Source organism: Oryza glaberrima, chromosome 2, assembly GCF_000147395.1.
Source record: "Oryza glaberrima chromosome 2, OglaRS2, whole genome shotgun sequence".
NCBI lineage: Eukaryota > Viridiplantae > Streptophyta > Magnoliopsida > Poales > Poaceae > Oryza > Oryza glaberrima.
Window position 1 is genome coordinate 29,355,755 of NC_068327.1, and position 26,490 is coordinate 29,382,244.

At 44.6% G+C, this 26,490-nt stretch overlaps 5 protein-coding genes across 8 annotated transcripts; 3 read left to right on the plus strand and 2 right to left on the minus strand.

The window, feature by feature from the left end:
• Positions 1–2,644: 2,644 nt before the first annotated feature.
• On the plus strand, positions 2,645–7,508 carry LOC127762287 (potassium transporter 25). 4 transcript variants are annotated; one of them, XM_052286729.1, is made up of 10 exons: positions 2,646–3,146; positions 3,212–3,338; positions 3,452–3,947; positions 4,071–4,124; positions 4,299–4,559; positions 4,661–4,713; positions 5,360–5,483; positions 5,591–5,845; positions 5,939–6,345; positions 6,429–7,508. In XM_052286729.1, the coding sequence occupies exons 2-10, from the start codon at positions 3,294–3,296 to the stop codon at positions 7,056–7,058; spliced, it is 2,325 nt and encodes a 774-aa protein (XP_052142689.1). In that variant the 5' UTR covers positions 2,646–3,146; positions 3,212–3,293; the 3' UTR covers positions 7,059–7,508. The 4 variants fall into 4 exon arrangements, with proteins under 4 accessions (XP_052142691.1, XP_052142689.1, XP_052142690.1 ...); XM_052286730.1 differs by having other exon boundaries at positions 2,646–2,890; XM_052286731.1 differs by having other exon boundaries at positions 2,645–3,338; positions 3,455–3,947.
• A 4,454-nt stretch (positions 7,509–11,962) lies between these two features.
• Positions 11,963–15,954, plus strand: LOC127761388 (uncharacterized). Its single transcript, XM_052285676.1, has 7 exons — positions 11,963–12,328; positions 12,442–12,522; positions 12,618–12,794; positions 13,436–13,606; positions 14,046–14,255; positions 14,441–14,529; positions 15,125–15,954. Exons 1-7 carry the CDS (start codon positions 12,223–12,225, stop codon positions 15,815–15,817), a joined length of 1,527 nt encoding a protein of 508 aa, XP_052141636.1. The 5' UTR covers positions 11,963–12,222; the 3' UTR covers positions 15,818–15,954.
• Positions 15,955–16,584: 630 nt separating this feature from the next.
• On the minus strand, positions 16,585–18,379 carry LOC127761391 (rRNA-processing protein fcf2-like). The gene is made up of 5 exons (XM_052285679.1): positions 18,003–18,379; positions 17,838–17,898; positions 17,311–17,385; positions 17,099–17,214; positions 16,585–16,945 (listed from the first exon to the last, which is right to left on the minus strand). The coding sequence occupies exons 1-5, from the start codon at positions 18,227–18,229 to the stop codon at positions 16,837–16,839; spliced, it is 588 nt and encodes a 195-aa protein (XP_052141639.1). The 5' UTR covers positions 18,230–18,379; the 3' UTR covers positions 16,585–16,836.
• A 788-nt stretch (positions 18,380–19,167) lies between these two features.
• On the plus strand, positions 19,168–22,209 carry LOC127761389 (aluminum-activated malate transporter 9-like). Its single transcript, XM_052285677.1, has 6 exons — positions 19,168–19,696; positions 20,061–20,198; positions 20,304–20,573; positions 20,690–20,829; positions 20,913–21,059; positions 21,165–22,209. Exons 1-6 carry the CDS (start codon positions 19,327–19,329, stop codon positions 21,852–21,854), a joined length of 1,755 nt encoding a protein of 584 aa, XP_052141637.1. The 5' UTR covers positions 19,168–19,326; the 3' UTR covers positions 21,855–22,209.
• A 44-nt stretch (positions 22,210–22,253) lies between these two features.
• On the minus strand, positions 22,254–25,829 carry LOC127761390 (aspartyl protease APCB1-like). The gene is made up of 9 exons (XM_052285678.1): positions 25,127–25,829; positions 24,465–24,582; positions 24,020–24,243; positions 23,667–23,903; positions 23,340–23,493; positions 23,176–23,258; positions 22,944–23,058; positions 22,759–22,831; positions 22,254–22,637 (listed from the first exon to the last, which is right to left on the minus strand). Exons 1-9 carry the CDS (start codon positions 25,729–25,731, stop codon positions 22,522–22,524), a joined length of 1,725 nt encoding a protein of 574 aa, XP_052141638.1. The 5' UTR covers positions 25,732–25,829; the 3' UTR covers positions 22,254–22,521.
• Positions 25,830–26,490: the final 661 nt, after the last annotated feature.

The following is a 26,490-nucleotide window of genomic DNA, read 5'->3' on the forward strand; positions in this document are numbered from 1 at the left end:
GTCGCCTACCACTGAAAAAAATAGCGTAAATGTGAGCACCACTATCAAGTTCCCTCCGTACCATAAAATATAGCAAGTGGATTTGACATAACCTATTACTACAAATTTAAAAATATTTTCAGATTTATAGTGCTGGATTGCTATATTTTGAAGAAAAATATGTTCAGTGTACCATCGAATATTATCACATAATCTGCCATCTTCACGCATCAGTTTTGTTGCGTGTGAAATTGTTTGCATGTACTACTACAGTGTGTAGTAAGCAAGAAGCACTATATATATATATATATATATATTTATTGAAAAATACACGCAGGTGACCTGTCAGATAAAACATCCTCTAGCAGAAAACAACGTCTCTCCTTCCATCTTTAATTTTCACTTTCCAGTCAAATAATGTGATCGGAGACGAAAGGCATAAGCATCGCATAATCTGACATTTGGAAAAGTCGAGTAGTCATATTGTTGCTGAGAGGAGGGGTTGGAATATGCCGCTGTCGAGGTAGTACTTCAGATGCAAGCTTGTGGTTTCTGAAGAATCCTGTAAAATCAGGCGATGCAAGATTCCTGACGAGCGACCTAGCTGTAAACAGTCAGTCTTTTTCTCTGAAAGTTCATTATATTCCTATGCATCCTTCTTGGAAGCAAAATTGAGAATTTTTAGTACTTATCTTCTCTTTTCTTTTCTCACCAACCCTCATGACTTTTCGATCGAAGTAAAATTCGTCGGGCGACTTTAGATTCTCTCCCGGTAATGTTTGATGTTTCCATCACGTGTAAACCTGACACTGATATATCTACAAAATCTTGAATTCAGTTCCTCAAATCCAATATTCTTTGCATCTTAGAATTTTTATTGCTCCCCCATGTGTCATCACATCGAGATTCTAGGGCATACATCTCACCTGGAAATGTCCCATTTTGATTTCTCAGTTTTGTTGGATTCCAATGATTAAAATATCCTGCTCTGTCGGGTTTAGGTGGCACCTATCGAGTTCTTTAAAATAAAAAAAATCGTGTTTTTTCCTGGAATTATTAATTTGTCTATTAGTAAACGAGAAGAAGAAAAAAAATATATATGTACCTACTAATTGAAACAGTTTAATGAAGCGGTGGCCTCACCAAAGACGCAAGTGAGACATTAAGAAATTTATTAGGCATGAGGTGCAATTCCCTTCCACAAGTTCAGCAAGTCTGTCAACTATATACAAACTGGAGTTCATTACACAAGTTGTGCAAAAATACGGACTTCCATTTACCAAATTATGCACTTCATATGTAACAGAAAGAATTAATGGTCCAACATTTAACATTGCTGCTAAAATATGCTAATAAGAATAAGAGAAGTACACTAGAAGGTTGTCAACATCTGAAAACAACAATTTGAAGGGAAAAGACACTGGTAAAATGCCAACCATCCTTGCTGACTAGTAGCTAGCTCCATGACTGAGATTTGCATAGAAGAATTAAGGGACCCCAAGAATTAAAGAGGTACACTAGAAGATTGTCAACATCTGGTAACAGCAACTTGAAGGTTAAAGAGAGTGGTAAAATTAATGCCAAACCATCCATTGCTGACTGGTAGCTCCATGACTCTGAACTTATCTTATGCAAAGCGCCGCATGCAATCAGGAATTAAATAAATCACTGCTAATAGCAACATACTTTTCAGGGTTCATATAGTATTTGGACGCCTCTTTGGGGAGATGGATTATTTTTTTGCATATGGTTCGCACATCATTCTCCTGTAGCTTTCTACCATTTGTTTTTCCCCGGCATGTAGCTTTCCATCATGAAGTACACATCCGTGCTTATCCCTTTCTATTATTTTTTACATCCTGTCACACAAATCAGCAGCCAGACAAGTTATCGGAAGAAAGAAATGCTAATAACTACGTGGACACATTTACTGTATTTTAAAGTATAGAAAAGAAAAAGGAAATTAAAGCTCCCATCAGAAAGATCTCAAGACCCATTTGGGAAAATGTACAAAATACTTCGATATCTTTTAGCAGAAAAAAGCATAATTAAGTTTTTGCATTTCAAATGAGGCCTTGGTAAAAGAACGGAGAAACACTCGAGAGTCTATTTGATATTAGATTCTTTCCTTATATTCGTGTTTTTTTATTTGACGAAAAATATCCTGACCATATTCCCAGAGGGCTTAAAGAGTTAGCAATGAGGAGTAATGTTCGAATAAGAAGATTAACTAAACTATATGAAAATTTACTATATCTTTAGAACTCAATGTGAAATTACGATTTTATGAACACATATTCGGGAAAGAGAAAATACCAAGAAATAAAAATCTGCCAAGAAAAAAGGGTCACTTGGATTGGATCTCTCCTTCTATATATACTACCTTTGTTTTGTAGTCTTTAACTTTTACATGTGCTAATTTTCAACTTGACAGTTGATGATGGATACATCCTTGTACGTTTATCTCAACAAGGCAGCGTATTTCTGGGTGACTTTTTGACTACATGATACAACATCGGCTTCAAACCTAAACCTGTACACGTAATCCCCTGTCCAGTGCTAAATAAGTCCAACAAAAAGGTTAAGCAGAAAAGCAGCTGGTTTGGGGTCTGAAAGGCACAATATCACACTGATTAAAAGGCACAACCACGTATCAACCAAACCAAAACCCGCTCCGGTATACCACCCCCCACGCGTCCAACACCCCCTCTCGTCCGCACGCAATTTCTAGCCACGGCCGCGTCGGCTACTCCGCTCGTCTCGTCTCGTCTCTCTGCTCTGCTCGTCGACTGCCACCACCAGTCCACCACCACCTTCGGCTGATACAAGAAGCGAGGGGGAGGTAGGAGAGAAGCCCACCACAGGGTGACCCCATCGGCCATCGCGACATCTTCTTCTTCTTGCTCGCTTGGTTGGTTGCTAACTTGCTCGCTCTCTCCGCCCAAAAAAAAAAAAGTTTCTCTCCTTTGCTTGTCGTGGCGTTCTTGGATACGGACAGCGAGGAAAGTCGCCCATTTTCGTACTAGGAGTAATACAGGTTAAGAGGAGGCAAAGCGGAGGAGGAAGCTACTGGAAGTGTAGTAGAAGAGGAGAGGGGAGAGAGGAGAGGGAGGGAGAGGAGTGTGGAGTGTGCCTGCCTCTCGCAAGCGGCCAAGCGCGATAGATTGGTATAGACAGATAAATCCTGCAACTGCGATACGATTCCGTCACCGAATCCCTTGTTTCCTTGCAGCAATTTGACGCCGCGAGGGCGGGTGGTTTCGTGGCCATGGCGGTCTCCGGTGCGGCGCATTGAGCCCAGCGTGCGAGGGGGCATGGATCTGGAGGCCGCGCATGGCGCGGCTGCGGCGCCAGGGAAGGTGAGCTCCTCGCTGGGGTTGTTCGACGCCGTCGCGCGGAAGATTTGAGCCTCTTCTCCTCGGGTTTCATGGTTTTTTCCTGACTGGTTGTTGCTTGAGTTGTTGGGCGGCAGCAGAGGAGGAGGAGGGCGAGGGAGTCATGGGGAGCGTCGCTGCTGCTCGCGTACCAGAGCCTCGGGGTGGTGTACGGCGACGTGGCCACGTCGCCGCTGTACGTGTACAAGAGCGCCTTCGCCGGCGACGACATCCAGCACTCGGCGGGGAACGAGGAGATCTACGGCGTGCTGTCCTTCGTGTTCTGGACGCTGACCCTCATCTCGCTCGTCAAGTACGTGCTCATCGTGCTCCGCGCCGACGACGGCGGCGAGGGCGGCACGTTCGCGCTCTACTCCCTCATCTGCCGCCACGTCCGCGCGGGCCTGCTTCCCGGCGGCGGCGGCGGCGCCGGCGACGAGCTCGCCGTGGGAGGGCGTCGTGACGCCCGGGCCATGTCGAGGCTGAGGGCGATGCTGGAGAGGTACAGGGTGCTGCAGAGGCTGCTGCTCCTGTTCGCGCTGCTCGGGACGTGTATGGTCATCGGGGACGGCGTGCTCACCCCTGCGGTCTCTGGTTTGACCTCTCCCATCTTGGTTTTGGGATGCTTGGTTGCTTTGGCATTCTACTATTGATGCTGTGAAAAAATTGTGATGATGCTAAATTGCTACTTATTGTGCTTTGATGCTGCCTTTTCAGTGTACTCTGCGGTCTCTGGGCTTGAGTTGTCAATGGAGCATGAGCATCACAAATGTAGGTTAATTGTTTCTTTTAATTTGATATCTATTGATCACTGGGAGTAGAAATTGCTGATTCTGGTCAATTTAGGAGTTGACGACTATTTGGTATATATGGCTGTTATTTGTTATGTTTTGTTCACATCCATACATACGAGATGCTTACTGTTCCAATGATGTAAATGTGCAGACGTACAACTTCCTGTGACGTGTGCCATACTTATAGGCTTGTTTGCGCTGCAACACTATGGTACACACAGAGTTGGATTTATCTTTGCCCCAATTGTCTGCGTCTGGCTTCTCTGCATAAGTGCTATAGGGGTTTACAACATTGTTCACTGGAACCACCATGTGTACCGAGCCCTCTCACCATACTACATGTATCAGTTTCTCAAGAAGACCCAAACAGGTGGTTGGATGTCACTGGGTGGAATCCTTCTATGTGTAACAGGTATGCATAAGCTAGACTGTTGCCTACTCTTTGGCTTTTTGACTTTGGTTGAATGATGATGGCAGAGAACTTAATTTCTTTTTCATTGTTATAACTTCTAGGTTCGGAAGCTATGTATGCAGATCTTGGACATTTCTCACAATCGTCAATTAAGGTATTAGATTTGAGATGAACATGTTACGATATACTCCCTCCGTCCCACAAAATAACCAACCATCCCCTCCTAGTGCAACGAATCTGGACAAAAGGGGTTACATTCCCTTCTAGGTTGGTTTTTTATGAGACAAAGGGAGTATAATACAGTGACTAAAATAGTAGACTACATGGTTTACTGTGATTTCCCTGCTGTCTAATCTTTCATTTCTTGCCATTTTATTTAGGAGTAGTAATCATTATAAAACTATATTGACCTCTTGAATAAAATAATCTCTATAGAAAAGTTAAATATTAAATGCGAATGACACCACTGATTATCTTCGTTCAAAAGCTCAACTGATTAACCTGATTAAAGGCATATCTAAGTCATTTTTTTATGTATTTTTCTTCTGTTGCAAGGTACTCAATGTGTACTTTTCCTAGATTTAGGAGACAAGAAAAATAAACCAAGTCACTTTATCATTGTTTTGTTTCTTCCAATTGATTACTAACTATAGTCTGTGAGTCGGTGAACTCCTCATTCCTATATTTCACAATGTTCCTTCCTTTAACTCCATGGTCTTTATATCTTGACATGTGCTTGTCATTCTTGAACTAAATCATTGATTATCTTCAGTTTCTTATGTTATCTCTGCTTCCAACAGATTGCGTTCATGTCTGTGGTTTATCCAGCTCTAGTTCTTGCTTACATGGGGCAGGCTGCTTATATCTCACAACACCACAGCTTTGAGAATGCTTATCATATTGGATTCTATGTGTCAGTACCAGGTACTCTCTTGGATTAGGCTTTGTTGTTTGTAACATTCACAATAAAGTAATTGACAAGCATAGCAACTGCATATTCTGAGCATTGATTCATGCAACTTTGTCTTCAGAAAAACTTAGATGGCCTGTTCTGGTGATTGCTATACTAGCAGCTGTGGTTGGGAGCCAAGCAGTCATTACTGGCACCTTTTCAATTATCAAGCAGTGCTCTTCATTAAGTTGCTTCCCTGGCGTGAAAATTGTGCACACATCATCTACAGTACACGGTCAGATATACATACCTGAAATCAATTGGATCCTGATGATACTCTGCCTGGCTGTTACTCTTGGCTTCAGAAACACGAAACATTTGGCAAATGCACAAGGTAAGACAAGCTATACATATAGCTATTTCTAACGCGCATTGAGAAGCATCTAGTGCTTGTTCTCACTGTTTGTCCTGAACTTTCTTGATACAGGTCTGGCGGTTATAACTGTCATGCTTGTTACCACTTGTTTAATGTCACTGGTCATTGTGCTTTGCTGGAACAAAAGTATCTTCCTTGCGCTCGGTTTCCTGATTTTCTTTGGCACAATCGAAGTACTCTACTTCTCAGCTTCCCTTGTCAAGTTTCATGAAGGCGCATGGGTCCCAATTACCCTCTCCTTTATATTTATGATAGTCATGTGCGTGTGGCATTATGGCACTATAAAGAAGTATGAGTTTGATTTCCAAAACAAGGTTTCAGTAAACTGGCTCTTGAACCTTGGTCCTTCATTGGGGATTGTCCGTGTTCGAGGCATTGGACTGATACATACAGAACTGGTATCTGGAATTCCAGCCATCTTCTCCCACTTCGTCACTAATCTGCCTGCATTTCACCAGGTTGATCATCATAAATTCATAACTTTTCTTTTCACTCGACTATTTAACTTCTAGGGTCCTTACAAAATTGAATTTCCCATCAGGTACTGGTTTTTCTGTGTGTTAAATCAGTTCCAGTGCCACATGTTCAACCTGAAGAACGGTTTCTAGTGGGTCGCATTGGTCCAAAAGAGTACAGGCTATACAGGGTCATCGTGAGGTATGGGTACCGTGATGTGCAGAAGGATGACATAGAGTTTGAAAAGGACCTAGTCAGCAGCATTGCAGAGTTCATCCGCAGTGGGGATTCTCACCACAACGGTGTTTTGGAGGACACAGACAAGTCGTGTGAGAAACTGTCTTCCATCAGTAATGGTATTCCATTGTGGATGGAGGATGGAGAGGTCGATGCTTCAGCATCCCCTCATAAGGAGACAGATACACAGATCATATCACCAAACCGAAAGAAAGCAAGGTTCGTGCTGCCAAAGAATGCCCAGGTGGACAGCGAAGTGCGCCGTGAGCTGCAGGAGCTCATGGATGCAAGGGAGGCTGGAATGTCCTTCATCTTAGGACACTCCTACATGAAGGCGAAGAGCGGGTCTAGTTTCATAAAGCGAATCGTGATAAACTTCTTCTACGAGTTCTTGAGGAGAAACAGCCGCGGACCATCTTATGCTGCTACCATACCTCATGCCTCCACACTGGAGGTGGGAATGGTCTACCAAGTCTGATACTAGCAGCAGCTGTATAAAGCTAGAGATGAGATCTCCATCTGTACATATCACTTCATGCCGACACCGCTAACCTGAAGGTGGCAGTTGATGTTGGAGCACCTCATGGCCAGCCAGCCAGTTGCAAATCTTGGGAGAGCCAACAGGGAGTGTGCATTTTTGTCTGTAAAGCCTTCTGTTGAGCTGCTCCTTGTTGTTTTTTCCCTTGTGAAGAAACCTTTCGCTGTTGTGGATGCCACTGCGAAACTGGGGAAGTGTAAGTCTGTAAGAGTGACTAGCAAATGATAGCATTTTTGTTGCTTTAGCAACTTGGTAACTTGTCTAAAATGGCAGTGCATCGCCAAAGGGAAGCCTTGCGTGTCCTCAGATTTAGCAGTAGCTTCGTTTTTCCTGTGTCTTGGGCCAAGCCCAACAGGGCCGACGGGAAATCGAAATATGCAGTTATAGCCGTCTGTCCTCTTTTGTGAGGATTGCTGGATTACAAACTTGTGCGCATTAGAAAATCCCAACCAAAATGTAAATTACAAGTTAAAGCACACGTTCTCCTCACTGTCAATCCGCCACATGTATATAAATTTTAAAACGGACATGCTATATTTATGGCGACACAAAATTAGCTTATCAAAGTCCTGTCTCTTGGATATCATGTAGATTCGTGTTGCACCATCGATGCTTGATTTAACGAACGTTTGATTTGCTAAGTCTGTAGTTATTTGATCTCTCTGTACTACGAACCTGTTGCTCTTGTTATACATTAGTTTCCATTGAATTTGCACTAGCATCTCTTCTATTTATATCTATTTACATATGTAATTTTAGAACTTACATTATAAATACACTAAAATTACATATGTAATTAGAGTCTTAAAATGTAAATGTATACCAACTATTTTTTTTTTGAAAATATAGCGTCATAAATATAGCTACTCCCTTTTCGAACAGAATTTTCCAAACTATTTTTTTTTTGAAAATATAGCGTCATAAATATAGCTACTCCCTTTTCGAACAGAATTTTCCAAAATTGAGTAAATATACATACTACCACCGTGTCTCAGAATAATCCGTCTGAGAATAAGTTAATTTACTTCGTTTCAGAATAAATTAATCTAGTATAGGATATGATATATTATATTAATACGAATTTAAACAAATGCAATAAGTTAGTCAGTACGGGACAGTCTAGTTTCGTAGTACTAAATATATCACATCATATACTAGATTAACTTATTTTGGGACGAAGAGATTACTTCACGGTGCATACATTAGGCCTTGTTTAGTTCCAAACTTTTTATTTAAACTTTCAACTTTTCTATCACATCAAAACTTTCATATTCACACAAACTTCCAACTTTTTCGTTACATCGTTCCAATTTCAACTAAACATCCAATTTTAACATGAACTAAATACACCCTTAATCTGTGCATACTTTCATATCCTCGGAGTATATGCTGAAGGATTCCAGACAGAAGGGTCCGATAATCTGGTTGCTGGCCCCTCCAACAAACTGCGCGCAAATCGAGGCGCCAATCATCTCTAGCTCATGCCTTGTGGGCTCTATTATATATCTCTCTGCGGCCCACTTTTGGCCCTTAGCTTACAGCAGCCTCCTGTTCATTCAGCCCCTTGGGCCCCGTTGCTGCACAGCTTCTCTGCTCACCTCTTCTCGTCGTCGCCAATTTGCTACTGCTACTTCTTAAAGATTCGCTCCTAAAACTTGCATAGCTTCTACTGGTTTGTTTCCACGGTACATCTTTGTACTGGCTACACAAGATTATTTAAAAACAGTGTCCTTATTCCTTAGAACTGTAAAAACAAACCACTAACTTAAAAAATATTTTTATTATTCTTTCCTTTTTCCAATCTCATGCAACCAACCTTTCATTTTGTGGAGGCTATGAGTTATTATTAATATGTTGTTAACCACAACAATGATATTTGCACGTGGATGTTTGGTTGCTTACTAACTTTGTCAAACCACACCTTAGACGAAGTGTGGCTGCCACAGATGGGGCCAAAGTTAGCTAGAAATACAAGTTTATGACATAAGGGACCACATAGAGAAAAAATGTGGCTAGTCACAATTGTGTCATCAACCAAATAAGTAGTTTAAAAAATGTAGCGCGACTAACTTGACATGGCAAGTTTGTGACAAGCAACCAAACATCCCCGTGACCTCTCCTCTTTTCTTTTTCTTATGTTAGTAAATATTTCTAATTCGTAAGGCTATATTGATGATCATTATATATGCCCTAAACAACATTGCCTTACTATAAAAACGACATTACCCAATTTCCTCAATACTATAAAAACGAAATTGTCGTTCAGGCAATGTCGTCAATTTCCCCAATCTCATGCAGTGGACCTGAACGACATTGCCTGGAAGAACCGACATGTACGAGATTTGGAATAAAAACGTTCGAATTTACGAAAAGCTTGCATCTGGTACACTGGTACAGGTAACGTTACAGTAACTCTTGGAGTGAACCAACTTGACTAGTCTTGGATACCATGGCAACGTGGTCTTTCCCTTTCTCCAGATTTTGCCTCCACAATGGCCAAAGAGTACTCGCATTGCATCGAGAGTGAATGAATGAATGCCCCTTTTGATCTTTGTTTCAGCGTTTCACCCTTTCCAGGCTCAGCTAAGGCCCATTTTAGTTCCAGAAAGTTTTTCCCAAAAACATCACATCAAATCTTTAGACATATGCATAGAGCATTAAATGTAGAATAAAATAAAAACTAATTGCATAGTTAGGGAAGAAATCACGAGACGAATCTTTTGAGCTTAATTAGTCCATAATTAGCCATAAATGCTACAGTAAACCACATGTGTTAATGGCGGATTAATTAGGCTCAAAAGATTCGTCTCGCGGTTTCCAGGCGAGTTATGAAATTAGTTTTTTCATTTATGTCCGAAATCCCCTTCCGATATCCAGTCAAAAATTCGATGTGACACATAAAATTTCATTTCGCGAACAAACAGGCCCTAAGCTGCCTCGTTGCGACGGCGAAGACGACACAGGAAAAGGCAGCGTCGCAGGCGTTTTTTCCGGCGACGTGAACCCCATCCCTCGCATCGTCACATGGCACGCACCTCCTCACCAAATTCACCATGCGCGCGAGAAAGGGAATAAACGGAAATCCTGAAAGGACGGTAAAGCGAAGGCGACGGATCAGGTCCGTGTTGGACCGAGCGTGTGTGCGTGATGGTCGCCATGAACGAGACGACGTGAGAGGGATTGGGGAAGAAACCTCGTAAGTTCGTACAGATCTCATCGTGTCACGGACTCGCGGTTCGAGCAAGGTAGGAGTACTAGTACCAGTTGCTGCTAGCTGATGTGTACCCGGTGCATCTGGAACATTCGAGAAGGAACCAATCTACACATAGTACTACGTTTCTGCAGTGATAGCAGCAGTACTCCAGTACTAGGAGTACTTGAGTTTCTCATCAAGAATCAAAGCACGAGGTGAAGTGAAGAGAGATTTTTTTTTTCCTCCTCTCTCTTTGATGCAGTGGGGAACCAGTGCAGGCAGCTGTGCAGAGGCAGCACGGCAGTGGTGGCCCAAGAACTAGTGTGTGGCACTACACTACTAGCAGGAACATGGCCGGGAACAGGGAGGCCTTGAGGCGTGTGAACGGTTGGCAAAAGATGGGCAGCTAAGCAAGCACACAGGCGCAAGCCGGCAAGCGTGGAAAATACCCCGGGCTTTTCCCCCGTTCTTTTTTTTTCCCCTCGCCACTTGCTCCGACAAACAAAACCGTGCAGTATCAAAGCAAATTGCTGCTACTATAGGTGTTTTGTACTGGAAATTGTTGCAGTGTCTCCCATCAGATTTCCAGAGTCTGGAAACAGTATGGGTCTGATGAGGACAGCGAATGGTTAGTGAGCTAGTCCACTCCTCATGATTCAAATGCCTACTTCTGTATGGAGAGACATTCAGACATGCCATGTCCATTTTCTCCTTTTTTTTTTCTTTTTTTTAACAGGAGAGTAGGCCTCCCCCATTTTAATTAACAGAAATGTAAAGATTACATGACAATTTTCTCATGTTGCTTAGTACTCCATCCGTCCCATAATATAAGGGATTTTGAGTTTTTGTTTGCAACGTTTGACCACTCATCTTATTCAAATTTTTTTTGAAATTATTATAGTACTTGCTTACCAGCCTCCTTGTTTGCTGCCAAGATTTCAATTTTGAAACTTAATTTTAAAATTAATTTTAGGATATTTTTAACATGTATCTAAAAGTTTTACTGTTATTCGTTTTGGCTTATAACCAGTTAATGGCCAACCGATGGGATCCATTCTACTTCTACACATATGCACATTTCTGTAGCTGGCAAAAAGATCCGCATGACATAACACTCCTCAAGCTCTCAAGAAAAAAAAAGACATAACACTCCTCAATGCTCGGGAATGAGATGCGCACTCCCATTTGAAGCTATGGATTGCACACAGCATTCATTTAGCAATCACCTTTTATTAAAAGAAAAGCCGTTTTTCAGGTTCCACTAATGATAAAGGTGGTCTAAAAAAAGAGATGATACTAGCATTAGTAGAGCTCACTACTTGCTATTAGTTAATGTTAAAGCTAACATATATAGTAGATTGGCTATAAGTTTATTTTTATTTTCTTCATCCTCTCTCTTTCTCTCACCATGAATTTAATGCATATTTCTTGGAGTTTGTGTGTAGTTAGCTCTTGCATGAGAGCCAATACTCCCCACTTTTATTTATCTCTCTCTTCCACATAATCATATAGCTTACTTATAGCACACTATTATCTTTGCTCTTAGACGGAATGTCCAATGCACCTCACCTCACCACCTGCTGCACCGCTGCACGTGACCCTCCTCTCCATGAGAGTTTTCACGCTTCTCTCTCGCCTAAACCCCCCAAATTTCGTATAGTAGCAAGAAGGCGAGTGGAGATAGATAGAAGCAGCAGCGAACACCACCGCGCTTGTCTCTTTCTCCGCGCCTCCTCCCCTTTTGATCTCCCCCTCTCTCTCCCCCTCCTCCTCTGCTCAAGAAAAGCTCGGATTCTTGGCGGTTTCCCCCACCATTTCCCCCTCCTCGATCTGGGCCTCCTCCCCGCAAGCGTGCGCCTCGCATTCCCACCGAGCGTGCCTGCGTGCTGCGCTTTGCTGTGCTGCGGGAGGATGGAGGGTGGGGGAAGAGGCGGCGGCCCCGTGGTGGCGGTGCTGCTGCTGGCCGCGCTCCTCCTCGCGGCCGTCGCTCCGGCCTCCGCGTCGTCGTACCCCGCAAGTGAGTGACCACGCCTGCAGCCTCCCCGGGTTCGTTGGCTTCTTCGCTCCTTTGCTGATGGATGTGTGTGTGTGTGTGTGTTTTTTTTTTTTTGGGGGGTTTTGCCATTGCAGAGGTGGTGAGTGGGTTCCTCTCCAACGCGGCGTCGTCGGTGATGAAGCGGCTGTGGTCGCTCAAATCCACCACGAAGACAGGTGATTGCTGGAATCTTTCTCGTGCTCGTGGCGTTTCTCCCCCTGGGTTTTGGTTGTTTGAAGCAATTTTTCGCTCTCTGATTGCGATGGAGCAGGAAGCGGAGGGAAGTCGATGGTGAAGTACGAGGGCGGGTACACCGTGGAGACGGTCTTCGACGGGAGCAAGCTGGGGATCGAGCCCTACGCGGTGGAGGTCACCCAGGGCGGCGAGCTGCTCGTCATGGACTCCATGAACAGCAACATCTACAGGATCGCCCTGCCGCTGTCTCGATGTGAGTGAGCCCCTATCTTCGCTGCCTTCCTAAATTCGGCTGGTGGCAATGCTAGTGCCCAGTGGGATTCTCGCGTTCTGCCAATTAGATGCTTGTCTAGTGTTTGGTAGGGGTGATGCTGATGTTGCGGGTTGGTTGGTGGTCATGAATTTTGGTCTGCCTTGGTCTATCGCTTGATTGCGATGTGTTTGTTAGCTTTCAGTTTGCGATTGCGATACTTTTTTAAGTGCCTTTTGGTTGGTTTATTTGTCTTGATTACCCACAATTTATGTTCAGCCAACATTTTACTATATTGTAGAAGTGGCGCAATCTGGTTGAGACAACCCTTTCAATAGCCTCATCAAGATGGCGGCGGCGCTATTGTATTCTAGCATTCGAATGACAACCCTGAGACGTTGATACTTGAAAGCCTGACTTTCATTAAACATTGATTAAACATTGCGCTTTATGGCTTACACCTAGGACGATATCATGTGTGCATCTTCTGAGGCAATGAAATGGAAAATCATGTTTCACGTAGCAGCAAATTATTTTCAGCTACACTGAATTTCATCCGATCTTCGCATGTTTCACATAGCAGCAGATTATTTCAGCTACACTGAATTTCATCCAATCTTCTGAAAATGGACCAAACAATGCAGATAGCAGACCAAAGCTTGTAGCTGGTTCTCCGGAAGGATTTCCTGGTCATGTTGATGGAAGGCCTCGAGAGGCCAGGATGAACCATCCAAAGGGATTTACGGTGGACGGCAGGGGTAACATTTATGTGGCTGATGCTATGAACATGGCTATTAGAAAGATCAGTGACACAGGTAAGCTAAAATGTCCTGTGGTGGGGGTATTTGCACATGGTTTTGTCTGTTCCCTAAGCATCCTATGTCTGCCTTTTGGTTTTTGCTGGGCCTGTCCAACATGTATTTAGCACTTGCATCCAAAGTAACAGATGAGAAGAGTAAACCAGCCAGGCAATATGAAGATAATATATTTAGTTTGAGGAAAGCAAATCTGCTTAGACCATTATCTCTGGAAAACTGCAAGGCATAAATCTTAATTTTGTTCAAAGCATTTATTTCTTTCCAAACTTATACTCAGGAAAAAGATCCTGACAACATTTGCTGATACATAGACTTGATGTTAACTGAGTTTGATTTCTTGGTAAAATTAGAAAGGCATGCTGCCATCATCATGCACATGTTTGTCTAATTTGTAGTAAACGGGAAGGTCTTGACTTGGAAGTGTTCTGACATTTAGGGGTTACAACTATTGCTGGGGGGAAATCAAGCAGAGGAGGGCATGTTGATGGACCAAGTGATGATGCAAAATTTTCTACTGATTTTGAAGTCCGCTATATTGGCAGTAGCTGCTCCCTTTTGGTGATTGACAGAGGAAACCAAGCGATTCGGGAGATTCAACTCAACTTCGATGACTGTGTATATCAGTATGAAGCTGGTTTTCCTCTAGGTATATCTTCATATCATACCCTGTTCTTGTTTCTATAGACTATTATTACTTGACCCATAAAACCTGATGTTGAAGCATTCAATCTGAGTAGATGTTTAAATTTAGTTTGTATCTGAGGGAATGTTGACCTGTACAATACTTGCAAGTTGCAAATAACTAATTACATGTATTTTGTATACTGACAGGAGTTGCGGTGCTTCTTGCTGCTGCGTTCTTTGGCTACATGCTCGCGTTGCTCCAAAGCAGGGTTTTAGGGATGGTGTCAACAGAAGATGTAAGTACTAAGTCTCAACATGACAGAATTTAATTGGTAGATTGTCATAGTTAGATAATAAGGCAAGGGTTAAAGTGGACCACAGACCTGCTGTAACCGAGCAGGCCAGCACATGAATATGTTGCCATCAGTCTTTTGTTACTCCTGGTACTAATGTCCATCAGACCATCACCCACTGGCCCCAGTCTGCTTCCTGCTTCCTTACTATGTCCACACCTACCCCGATTTTACCGTCTCATGTGAAAACACACTGATTGAGTGTTCTTAGTGGAATTGGTGGGTAAATGCTAGCAGTAGAAGTTTTGGAGTATAGTTGCTAATTCCGGTTAACATTACACAGAACAGAAACTTCTACATATCTAGACTAGCTGTAAAATTACAGCTACTACTTGTTTAGTGATTTGCTCATTGTGATAGTTGTATAACACACACACACACACGCCCCCTAAAAAAACCCTAGTAATTCTTTATTTTTGTGCTAGCTTTCTCATGGTGCTAGGCTTGACAAGATTAGTACTTGTCCGCATACACTATCTCATGTGTTCTTGCAGACAACTGGAGCTACATTGTTTTGAATTCAATTTTTACCACGCAGGAACCTGAGACTCAGACTCCACTAAAAGCTAGCATTGCAAGCATCCCTCCATACCAGAAGCCGCTAAAACAATCTGTCCGTCCACCGTTAATCCCAAATGAGGATGAATCTGAGAAACAAGAGGTTGAAGAGGGGTTCTTTACCTCAATCGGTAAACTCATCGTGGGAGCCAAATCGTCTGTTGCAGAGATAGTTGGTGCAGCCTTTTCCAGAAAGAAGCGTTTAAACATTCATCAGCAGCAGGCTAGAGTACGCTCTTGGCCGGTTCAAGAAAGCTACGCCATCCCGCGGGATGAGACGCCTCCACCACTGGATACAAGAACTCCAACCCCACGCAAGAACTATGCTTTCATGTCAAAGGAGCCCGAAAAGATCCACCACATCCGGCATGGTCGGTCTCAGTTCAATGGTTGGAACGGAGACGCACCTCAGCAGCAGCAGCAACAGCAGCAGCAGCAGCAAATACATCACCAGCAGTACTTACAGCATCATAGGCAGTATTCATCAGGACCGCAAACTTTCTATGAGCCAAGCTGTGAGGCAACAAACGAGATTGTCTTTGGAGCCGTGCAGGAGGTAGACAGCAAGCGCCGCGCTGTGGAGATCAAACCCATGAACCATGGCGATCCGCAGTATGACCAAGATGGGTTGCGGCACCGCAGCAGCTACACCGGTTACAGCAACAACTGGTAGATGGCCAGATGTCCTTTTTTGCAGCTACATGATTAGATTTACTGCTCGTTAAGTTATTTTGCCGTCGTCGAATTTGTACTGCCTGAAACAGATAAATAGAAATTCAGGAAGTACCGGTGATATGGGCAAAGTCGAAAGCTGGTTTTTGCTGGATGAACGTCGTGATCTTAGACCTCTACTGATATATATATCTATGTAAATGGAATGTGTTTTTCGCGTCTGAATCTTTTCGCCCGACTGCCTGAACCTGTTCAATTGTTCGTTCTGGAGGCATTGTGACCCATTTTCGTTGATGAACGCCGAACGTTGGTCGTTATGCATCGTCATTCTCCGGTCGCGACTCGCGACTGCCTCAGCGTCTGGAGTCCCCGGTAGATCACTGCGATACATCCATGGCTCCATACACTACACACCCGTTACTGTGCGCGGTGTGCCCTCCTGCCCAGCCGTGCCATTGCGCCATTCCCTGCATGAGCGGGCTAAACTGAGTTTGATATGATTCTGAAAGCGAGGGGAGTGGAAACTGGAAAAGTGTCCCTCGTTACTTCATCTACCAGCACGGCCGGGCACTACATGTAATCGAATGGCCCGATACGAAGGTGCAAGTGTTCTCCATGGACTGAAATATGGACCGGGAAGCACGTGTTCTAGTAGTATTCTACACAGAGAAAGAAACGTACGGAGTACATTTGTATAACAGCTGTGCTGCATATGATCAGGACTCCAGGAGACACGGCACACTCACAGACCAAGCAATACATTGGTACTTTTACTCTGAAATCCAGGTACAGCATACCTGAAACAGTGGGCTCATAAATGAAAAGAGGGAGATACAGCAACCGACAATCTAGCTCAGCTCCACCAGCTAATGCATCCATCATATTGCATGAATTTCCCACATTACAATGGTATCACAATCTAATTTTGTCGCAATTTGAAGGTTGTCTCAACCTTTAGCTCCCAATAATCAGTCATCTCTTCCTCATGGTAAACTGAGTGAGAGTAGCAGCAGTAAAAACTCATTTCCGCCTATCCTTGGCTCTTTTGAGTGTTTTCTTGCCCTTGTTCCTCCACTTCTGGTTGCCTCCTGGAGTGCGGCTCTCCTGAATTTCCCTTACTTTGCGCATCCTGCATTGCAGTACCCGATGTCAGAAAAGGGAACATAAGTATTTGCTATCAGGCAATTCTAACATCAATTCTCAGGCAGTCCTAACAAGAAATCTGATTATAGTTTACAGTATAATCATGTTTTGGTATGAGATAAAAATACGGTGAGCTTACCTGTAGTTCTTAAGATGTTGATCAGATAAGAGCTCATCAACCAATGTTGTTTTGCGCTCCCTCTTTGTCAGCCTACTTGAGAAGAACTCAGATGCAGGCTCAATAACTGTACCAACCTATACCATTACAGAAATTTTCATCATATAAGTTGATTATGAGCAGCCATAAGCTGACATATGACCTAAAAAATGCTGCCCAGTATGACTACTTACTTGGAAGTATTTCGGAAGGGCCTTGGATTTTCCTGCCCTCTTAAAGTGTCTTTTTGGGTCCATTACATGTCTCAGCTGCAAGATGGATGGAAAAAGAGAAACAGGTCAATTACAATATAGCACAAGCGCAGAGCCAACTTTATACTGCAGTGTGTTACTTAGATCTCAACTCTCAAATAAAACAGTTCATCAGATGGAAATATTATCACATTACTCTCCAAAGAAGGTGCAGAACATGGATCCTAGTTCTCTTAAACTACAGACTAGTAGTTAATGTTTTTCACATTCTACTGATTCAAGAAAGGAAAATTCTTATATTCTTCTTAAGGAACTATTATGAAAGTCTTTTAGAAAGGTGAATTATCTAAAGTTTAAGAAAAGTACAGAACAAACACACAAGGACAAGATGCCAATTATGTACAGTTGCGCTGTTGAATGATGCTGTCAGTTGCTCTACCACGGTTAAATTCTCAATTTTTCAGCTATATATATTCCTTCCCACAGAATCGATGTTAGTAACTCCATACCTGCAAAATCTCAAGATCTTTCTTCAACTCGGGAGTGATGGTGGGAGCCGGCATGTCGAACCTGTAAACCCAAAGCAGCAGATCATAAGAACTCATATAAGCTTTCGTCCCTTGTATTGCTGGTAATCAAGAAACCCGGACACATTCAAAGTGCGAGCAACTCACCAGCCCTTGCCGGAGGTGTCCTTGACGTTCTTCCTGGCCAGCTTGTTGGCCTTCCTCGGGTCCCTCGGTGGCACGAAGAGCCCGTCGACGAGCTCGCTCTCGGGCTTCCAGAGCGACCCCTGCGCTCTGCTAGAGCTGGCTCCCGTGTCCTTCTTCCCGCCGCTGGTCGTCGGCAGGGAGGGCAGCTTGGGCGCCCACGACAGGCCAATCGGCGCCGCCTCCGCCATCGCTCCCGTCCTTCACCTCAACTCAGATACCTATCCCAACTCCTGCCTCAACGTTGCTCGAGTACGCGCCGGCGGTGGCGGTGGCGGTGGCGGTGAAGAGAGAGGAAAGCGGCGAGGCGGCGGCGGCGTGAGAGGGAGTCTGCAATGGCGAAGGGAGTAGGGCTAACCGAGAAGGAACTAGGAAGAAGTAGAGGAGCTTGGGCCGTTGGACTGGGGCCCTCGAAAGAAATTTCATGGGCCTCATTGGGTTGAACTTTCAACGGACTGGGCCGGTGTGAACTACGTACGTGACTACGGGCCTGTTTGGAGAGTTTCCAGCAGCCGTAGCTTCTCACATAATTAGAAGTTCTACTAAACATTTCCGGCACAGTTTCTCTCGTAATCAAAAACTTTACCAAACAGTCTAACTTTTCATCTAAATTATGAGAAGATATAGTTATAAAATCCAAAAAAATAAGCTATAAGTTAGATTCTGAGAAGATGTAGTTATAGAATAAAAAAAAATGAACTAAAAGTTTAGGAGTGGTTTCTATAGATTCTGAAAAGTTAGTTATCAACCTACTACTTTTTAGAATTTTAAGCTCCGCTCGACGTCGCCGGCCGCGGCGGCAGCAGGCAGCCTACGCATCGCTCTCGTCGTCGTCGTCATCGAGCAGCCGAATAATTCCGGCGCCGCGCTGTGACGTTCCCCCGTGTGTGGCCAGACGACACGGTCGCGTCTCGGCGTCACGCAAAAACGGAAGCCGCGAACGCGAGTGCAAAAGATTTCTCTGGAGCGGCGCAGCGAGCGAGCGAGCGAGCAAGAGGCGAGAGCGCGCGAAAGAGACCGTGCGCGTGCGGTGCGGCCCCGGAACGGACGGACGAACGGGTGGGATCAGGAGAGAGAAAGAGAGAAAGCGCGCGAACGACACGAACCAAGGAATCCGAGTCGCAAAGCAACGAGCTCCCAAATTAAATTGAGCCCCGAGGTGAGCGGGGTGCGGTGGTCCGAACTCCCGGCGTACGTCCTTCCTATCCTACGCGCGCGCGCGTCGTTGCATGCAGCAGGCAGCCACGCTCGTCGTCGTGACGACGCAGGGTCGCGCCGCCGCGGCGCCATGGGGACGCTGCCGGTCACCATGCCGCCTCCGCAGTCGCCGGAGCTGCGGTCGCTGCGGTCGACGCTGGACCAGCGCGGCGAGCTGAGGGCCCCGCTGCTCTCGTTCGACTGGGGCTTCCCCGGCGGGATCGCCCGCTGGGAGGGGGAGGAGGGTCGCCTCCGGCGGGCGGCGGGCGCCGCGCGCGCCGCGGCCACGGAGATGTGGGCGTTCGCGCGGAAGGACCCGCGGAAGCCCGTGTTCGCGGCCAAGGTGGCGACGGCGCTCGCGCTCATCACGCTGCTCGTGTTCCTCCGCGAGCCCACCGACCTCGCCAACCACGCCGTCTGGGCCATCCTCACCGTCGTCGTCGTCTTCGAGTTCAGCATCGGTGCGTGTTGTTTTTGTTCCTCGCCACCGCGCGCGTGCCGCGATCATATGAGCTAAAAACTACGCACGATTTTTCTACACGTTTATCGATGCGACTATTGATTTCTCTCGCTTCTTCAGAACATTTTTTTTAAGACGCTTCTAATTTAATCTACCAGTAGCATGCTGTTGTCCTAGCTGACGAGCATATATACGAAACACTACAGATTACTACCAAAATTTTATCATGCAATCACAATTAACAGATCACCCTTTCCTTCGATGCTACAATTATAAACTCAGAATTCTTTTTTTTTTAAGGAAAGGCGTGAAACTCAGAATTCTTTTAACCCGTTCAATAACTAATTCGGTTTCTTGTTGCACAGGTGCAACCTTGAGCAAAGGGCTCAATAGGGGATTGGGAACTCTTACTGCAGGAGGGTTTGCTCTAGCAGTTTCTGAATTGTCCTCAAGCATGGGAAATTTTGGCAACGTGATTCTGATCATATGCACGTTTGTTGTCGGTGAGTACATACAGATACTGAAATCGTTCTGCACATGATGAATATATGATTGATTATAATATATGTTTGAGCGTAGCTGATTCATGTTCTTCTTGATTTGTTTAGCATTCGGTGCGACCTTGACAAAGCTGCACCCCAAGATGAAGCCTTACGAGTATGGATTTCGTGTCTTCTTGCTGACATTCTGCTATGTCACGGTCTCTGGATACAACACGGGGAAATTCATCGCAACGGCTATAAGCAGATTTTTACTGATTGCCATTGGCGCCGCTGTCAGTCTTGCGCTCAATATTGGCATACATCCAATCTGGGCAGGGGAGGATCTGCACAATTTAGTGGCGAAGAATTTTGATGGCGTCGCAAAATCGTTAGAAGGTATGTCCATCCAATGCCAACATTGTCACAATCGTGTTACATTGCATAGATACAGTCATACAATAGGCTTGATTTGTAGACAGAATTTCAAAACCTTCTTTGATTGCCTGTCCCAGGATGCGTTGATGGATATCTGAAATGCATGGAGTATGAAAGAGTTCCATCTACGATACTGACGTACCAAGCTTCTGATGATGATCATCTGTATAGCGGGTGCAGGGCAGCTGTTGAATCATCAGCTCAAGAGGAAGCCCTGGTATGTTCTTGCCCAAAATGAAGTTCTTTTTTTTATATCTTTTCTCGTATATGTTAACACAGGTGATTTCCCTGTGTTTGCAGTTAGGATTTGCTATCTGGGAACCACCACATGGCCCTTACAAAATGATGAAATATCCTTGGATGAACTACACTAAAGTTGGTGGAGCATTGAGGCATTGCTCTTTTTCTGTCATGGCACTACATGGGTGCATTCTCTCGGAGATTCAGGTTTGTGCATCCCAAGCAAGCAAACAGATTTACTGAATTCTGTTATTTCCCCTTTTGCAAGAGTTAGCACTGAATTTCCTAACCAAAATTTCCGATTAAACTTAGGCGCCACCGGAGAGCAGACAGGTTTTCAGCGCAGAGCTCCATAGGGTTGGCCAAGAAGGCGCCAAAGTGTTGCGCGAGCTGGGGCACAGGGTTAAAACGATGACAAGACTAAGCTCTCAAAACATTCTATCAGAAGTCCACTTCGCAGCTGAACAGCTGCAGAAGAAGATCGACCAGAAGTCTTACCTCCTCGTCAACACGGAGAAATGGCAAGCTCTCATCAGGCGCCATGGAGGAGGAGCCAAGGATGGTGAGCTTGTTCCGGGGCGCCGCGCCATTGCCAGCCCCGGTGCAGTGCACAAGTCCAGCAGCTTCGCCTCGAGCACGTCCCACTCCAGCTTAAATTCGGCACCCAGGACCGACGCATCGTACAAGCCGCAGCCGCCATGGCCGATCAGGCAACCGTCCTTCCACCCGAGCTTGCCGTTCGAAGCTGCGGCGGCGGAGGCGAGAACCTACGAGAGCGCGAGCGCGCTGTCGCTGGCCACGTTCGCGTCTCTTCTGATCGAGTTCGTTGCTCGGCTCAGGAGCCTCGTTGATGCGTTCGAAGAGCTGAGTGAAAGCGCCAACTTCAAGGAGGACCCCGTGGAGGAGCCCTCCGCGATCAGCAGGGAGAATGGAGGTGTTTTGTACAGATTACGCAGGTTTTTTGGGCTTGAAGAGTTGAGGCAGAGGGCAGGGGAGCCCTAACCAGTTTTGTACGAGTGGAAATGGGTAGCCAGATGTATAGATATATTAACCCAGCTTAGGTGTGTGCTAGAATCGTTTTCGCTGACAGTGAAGATGACCGGACATGTAGGAGATGTCGATATGTACAACTGACCTACTCACCTACATGAGGATTTCGTTTCTCCCCCTCAGTCATACTTGGTTGCAAGTATACGCATTTCTAGTTATTGTTGCAGATTTTTGCAATGAATGTTGAAAATATGTCACCTGCATTGAATTATAGATGTGGAGCATCATGTCATAGCCATATCTATCGAGTCATCCTTGACAAAAAGTTGTAACCATATGGTCTAAGCTTGTCAAACCTAGATCGTTTAAGCTGAACGAATTATCTGATCTCGTCAGTTAGACAGCTACAAATTTCTACACAATCTAGACTTTATTATAGTCTTAATAACGATAATGATTATTATATCTGAAACTCCATTAATCCGAATATACATACACTGCTTCTTGGGTATACAACACCCTATATTACAAAAAGTACCCAAGTATACAACAAACAACCAGGATTTATACTATGGACTGTAGAGGAGATAGGGCGGCACATAACAGGATATGCTATTCGTAAGCAGCTCTATTGGTAGTCTCTATGTATCATTTACATATGTTTATTGCACAATACTTGTTAGAGGAAGAAGGGAAAGCCCTTTTGTGTTTGTGGCTTGGTGCAGTCTGAATTAGTCCATCCAATCTGCCTCTGTTGATTGTCATAAACAACCAACTTGCCGCGCAGAGCATTATCTATATGGAAAATCAGGGAAGGATTATTCCAATGTTTGACAAAACCGACCATCTCACGATGCATCTTGAATTGCGAATCGAGGTAAAATTTTGCAAGTGCTAAGATGAAGCTCATCTATACCTCCGACTATTACTGTTGACCCATGATCGATGTCCTTTCCATTGAGGAATCCCAGGCAGACATTGCCTTTATCCTGGGAAATCCAGAAAGAAAAACAGATGGAGTAATTTTAGCACAGAACTCAAGTTAGAGGGACCGATAGATGATAAAAGTTCTAACAGTATGAGGAAAGCATCAAAACTTACACTAATGATCAAGTAATCATCAGGAAGAATGGTGAATGTTCTGGGCATTACAAACCATCTTTTCCCAAAATGAAGATTCAAGGGCTTGAAGAGCTGTTTGACATCTTCCAAATACCTGGATATCATAAGATCACAAGGAAAAATGAATAGTTCCTTTTTCTGGAGAGTTGCGTGTTGAACTTCATCAGCAAAGGCAATCTATTGGAGCGCTATGATTACTCCATTGTTTTACCTCACAGGAAAATCAGTTGCCAAGCATAAAGGTAATGTACGATCTGAACTATCTTGGACAAAATTTGGGTAGGCATATTTGATCTGCCAAGGTCAAGGAGAAAAGGTAAGTCAAAATGTGGTTGAATAGTTCAACCCTTTTAAACAATTAAGAAAAATACTCACAGCTGCAATAAGGTTTTTGTATATTTCATCTGGGAGGTATGTATATGAACTTCCGCTGTCAAAAATCACTTGAACTGAGTTCCCTGATGCCCCACGCATACTGAGCTGTTGGTCCCCATAATATACCTTTTGGGCTTCTGTGTGGAACAAGTTACTGATAGTATAAAAAGATCATTAGGGAGAGTGAAAAGAATTTACCAGATTCTTTTTTTCAGGATCATTGCAATGTGCATACAGAAACTTTTGCTTAAGAATACGGAGAACAGGAAAAAAGTGGCCACTGGCCAGGGAAAACATGCAATTAAACTTCCAAAGAACAGGACTTACTCTGGAGCACTTCGGATAGGTGTTGATGTCATTCCCCATCTGGGTACATAGTCATCCCCTAGAAACATATATCCTCCACCATTTGGATCTCTAGTGATACAATGACCAAAAACATTGGAAATAATGCCTTGGTTGGCCAGCTGACTGGGAAGGCTTATTCCTGCACTACTAAGACCAAGGATCCCATCGGTCTTAGCTGGTGAGGCCAAAAGCTGGCCTTGCTGATCATATGCACACCTACATTTGTAGGACATCAAGCAGTCAGAATGTCAGATATTTATATGATTTGACACCATTTGTCATAACATATAGTCTGTCGGCTACATATCCTCTCTTAAAAGGTTTGAACATACCCAAACACAAAATCTAGTTTTTCCCTTCCACCATTAGTAGTGATAATATGCATATCATCCCTAGCAAGGACACCCATGGAGGAGCTTCGATCAGCATATTCAATCTCATAATCACATTGCTTGCATGTTTCACAGTAGTTCTGGTTGCCTTGCAACTCTTGACATAATAAATCCTTGGGAGGGACTATCTTTTCTTTTGCCGGCTTATATAAAGGATGAGGTCCCTGCGAGTACAACACATGTTCATCAGATAAAAAAACAACAGCATTGAAAAGAATATGAGGCTAATCACAAAATGACAGAAATATTGTTGTATTAGTTTTGTTTTACTAACAACATATTTATAGTAGACAAGTAGAGATCCTAGCATAGTCTAGAACAATTTGTTAAGGATGTTGTTGGAAGTTGGAACTAGAATGGAAATTGCTCATGTTTAGTTGCATACTTTGGCACAGTTTGTGCATGGTGCATCACACTGGATCCATGTCAAATCGCTTCCAGTATCAACATCAAGAAAATAAGGTCTGGGTGGATTGCCCACAAAAATAGATGTGTAGTACTGCCTGCATTGCATTTGGGGTACAATGATATTAGCAGGTGTAAGATGACATTAACCCAAATAGTTCAAGTATAACATCCCTTGCGTCATATACCGAAGACTAAGGCCAGAATAACAACTATAGAGATCAGTTTGGTAAAGGGTCTAACCTTAACTAAAATTGTTAAATTCACAAAAATAACAGTCCATGTATAACAAGTACAACTATAAACTAAGACATCATAACGGATTTTGCCGTATAATTCAAGAGAAGTACTCCTATAAGAGATCACTTGGTGAATAGAAGTACTCCTATAAGAGATCACTTGGTGAATATCCCCAACCCAGATCAACGAAACACTCTCGGGCTGCATTTGATCATCAACATGATTAAATCCCCTCTCTCTAACCAAACTAAGATACTCTCGGGCTGCATTTGATCATCAACATGACTAAATCCCCACTCTCTAACCAAACTAAGATGAGAAATAAATTTCTCTTGAATCATAAGATAAAGCTGCAAGAGTGACGCTCAAATCAAAATCCGATTCCTGAACAATTATACGCACCCATCAGGGAAGACATTCCCCTTGATCGGGAGCAGAGCCGTCGAGTTCGTCCCCGCCGCAGCTGCCTTCTTGACCTCCAATTTGTTCCTAGATTTCCTGCCGACGCCCCCTCCGCCGTCATTATCGAATCTTCTGGCCGCGAGCTTGATGTCTCCAAACTCCCGCAGCGCGCGCCCCTGCCGTGCCTTGGGGTACAGCGGCAGCAGGAACGACTTGGTCTCGTTCCTCTCATTCTGCGCCTCCTCCTGCATCCCCAAGAACTGGACGGCCACGTCCGAGTAGAAGGAGTAGTATGCCGCGACGGCGAGCGCCCCGAGAACGAGCACCATCGCCGCCGCCCGCCGCGGCGAGAACCCCCGCCTCGATCGCCTAGCCTCCGCCCCCGCCCCCGCCCCCGCGGGCACTAGAGCCCGCGTCGGCGGATGCGTCGGCGGAGGCGTAGGCGGGGGCGGGGTGACGTCGTCGTCGGTGTAGGTGAACGCGGTGATGGTCTTGCCCTTGGAGGGCTGGTCCGGGGGAGGGAGGGTGATGATGACCACGCCATGGAGCTGCGGCGGATCCGGCGCCGCCGGGGGCGGTGGGGGAGGCGGCGGCGGCGGCGGCATCACCGTCGAGATCCCGGCGGCGCTCCGGCGAGGTCAGAGAGGGGGAGCCATGGGAGGCAAGTGGCGTCTGAAACCGGCTAAGGGTAGGGGACGGTGGTTTTGCTGTGCGGAGGACTTGTGCTCTCACTGTGATTGGCCCATTGACTTGACTTTTCCGCCAAAGTGGTAAAGATTAAATAATTATAATTTCGCGGATAATTCTACGGGCTGTGCCGTGTGCCGTGTGCCGTGTGCGACAGTGCAACGCGGATAATTCTCAAAGCAAAGGCTAATAATATCTATATACTTCATCCGTTTTAAAATATTTGACACAGTTAGACTTTTAGTACGTGTTTAACCATTCGTCTTATTCAAAAAATTTAAATAATTATTTATTCTTTTCATATCATTTGATTCATTGTTAAATATACCTTCGTGTACACATATAGTTTTACATATTTCACAAATTTTACAGCTTATCTCTCAGCTCACTCATATATTGGTTAACTTTTCACTATAAATATATAGTCACCTGTCTATCTCACAGATTTTATTGATTCATGTGCCTAAGCCGGCTGTAAACTTATAGCCCGTTTCTCATCTCTCTCCTCTCATCTCCTCTCTCATCCACCTCTGCATTCAGTCTTCTTATAACTTTGTATTATACTTGCTCTCACAGGCTGTCTGATACTCTGATCCGACAGTGCGATAGCGCGGTATTCCAATCCAGAATAAGTTCACTTAGGTCCCTCAAATTTGTTGCTTAGCCTGAACTTTTTC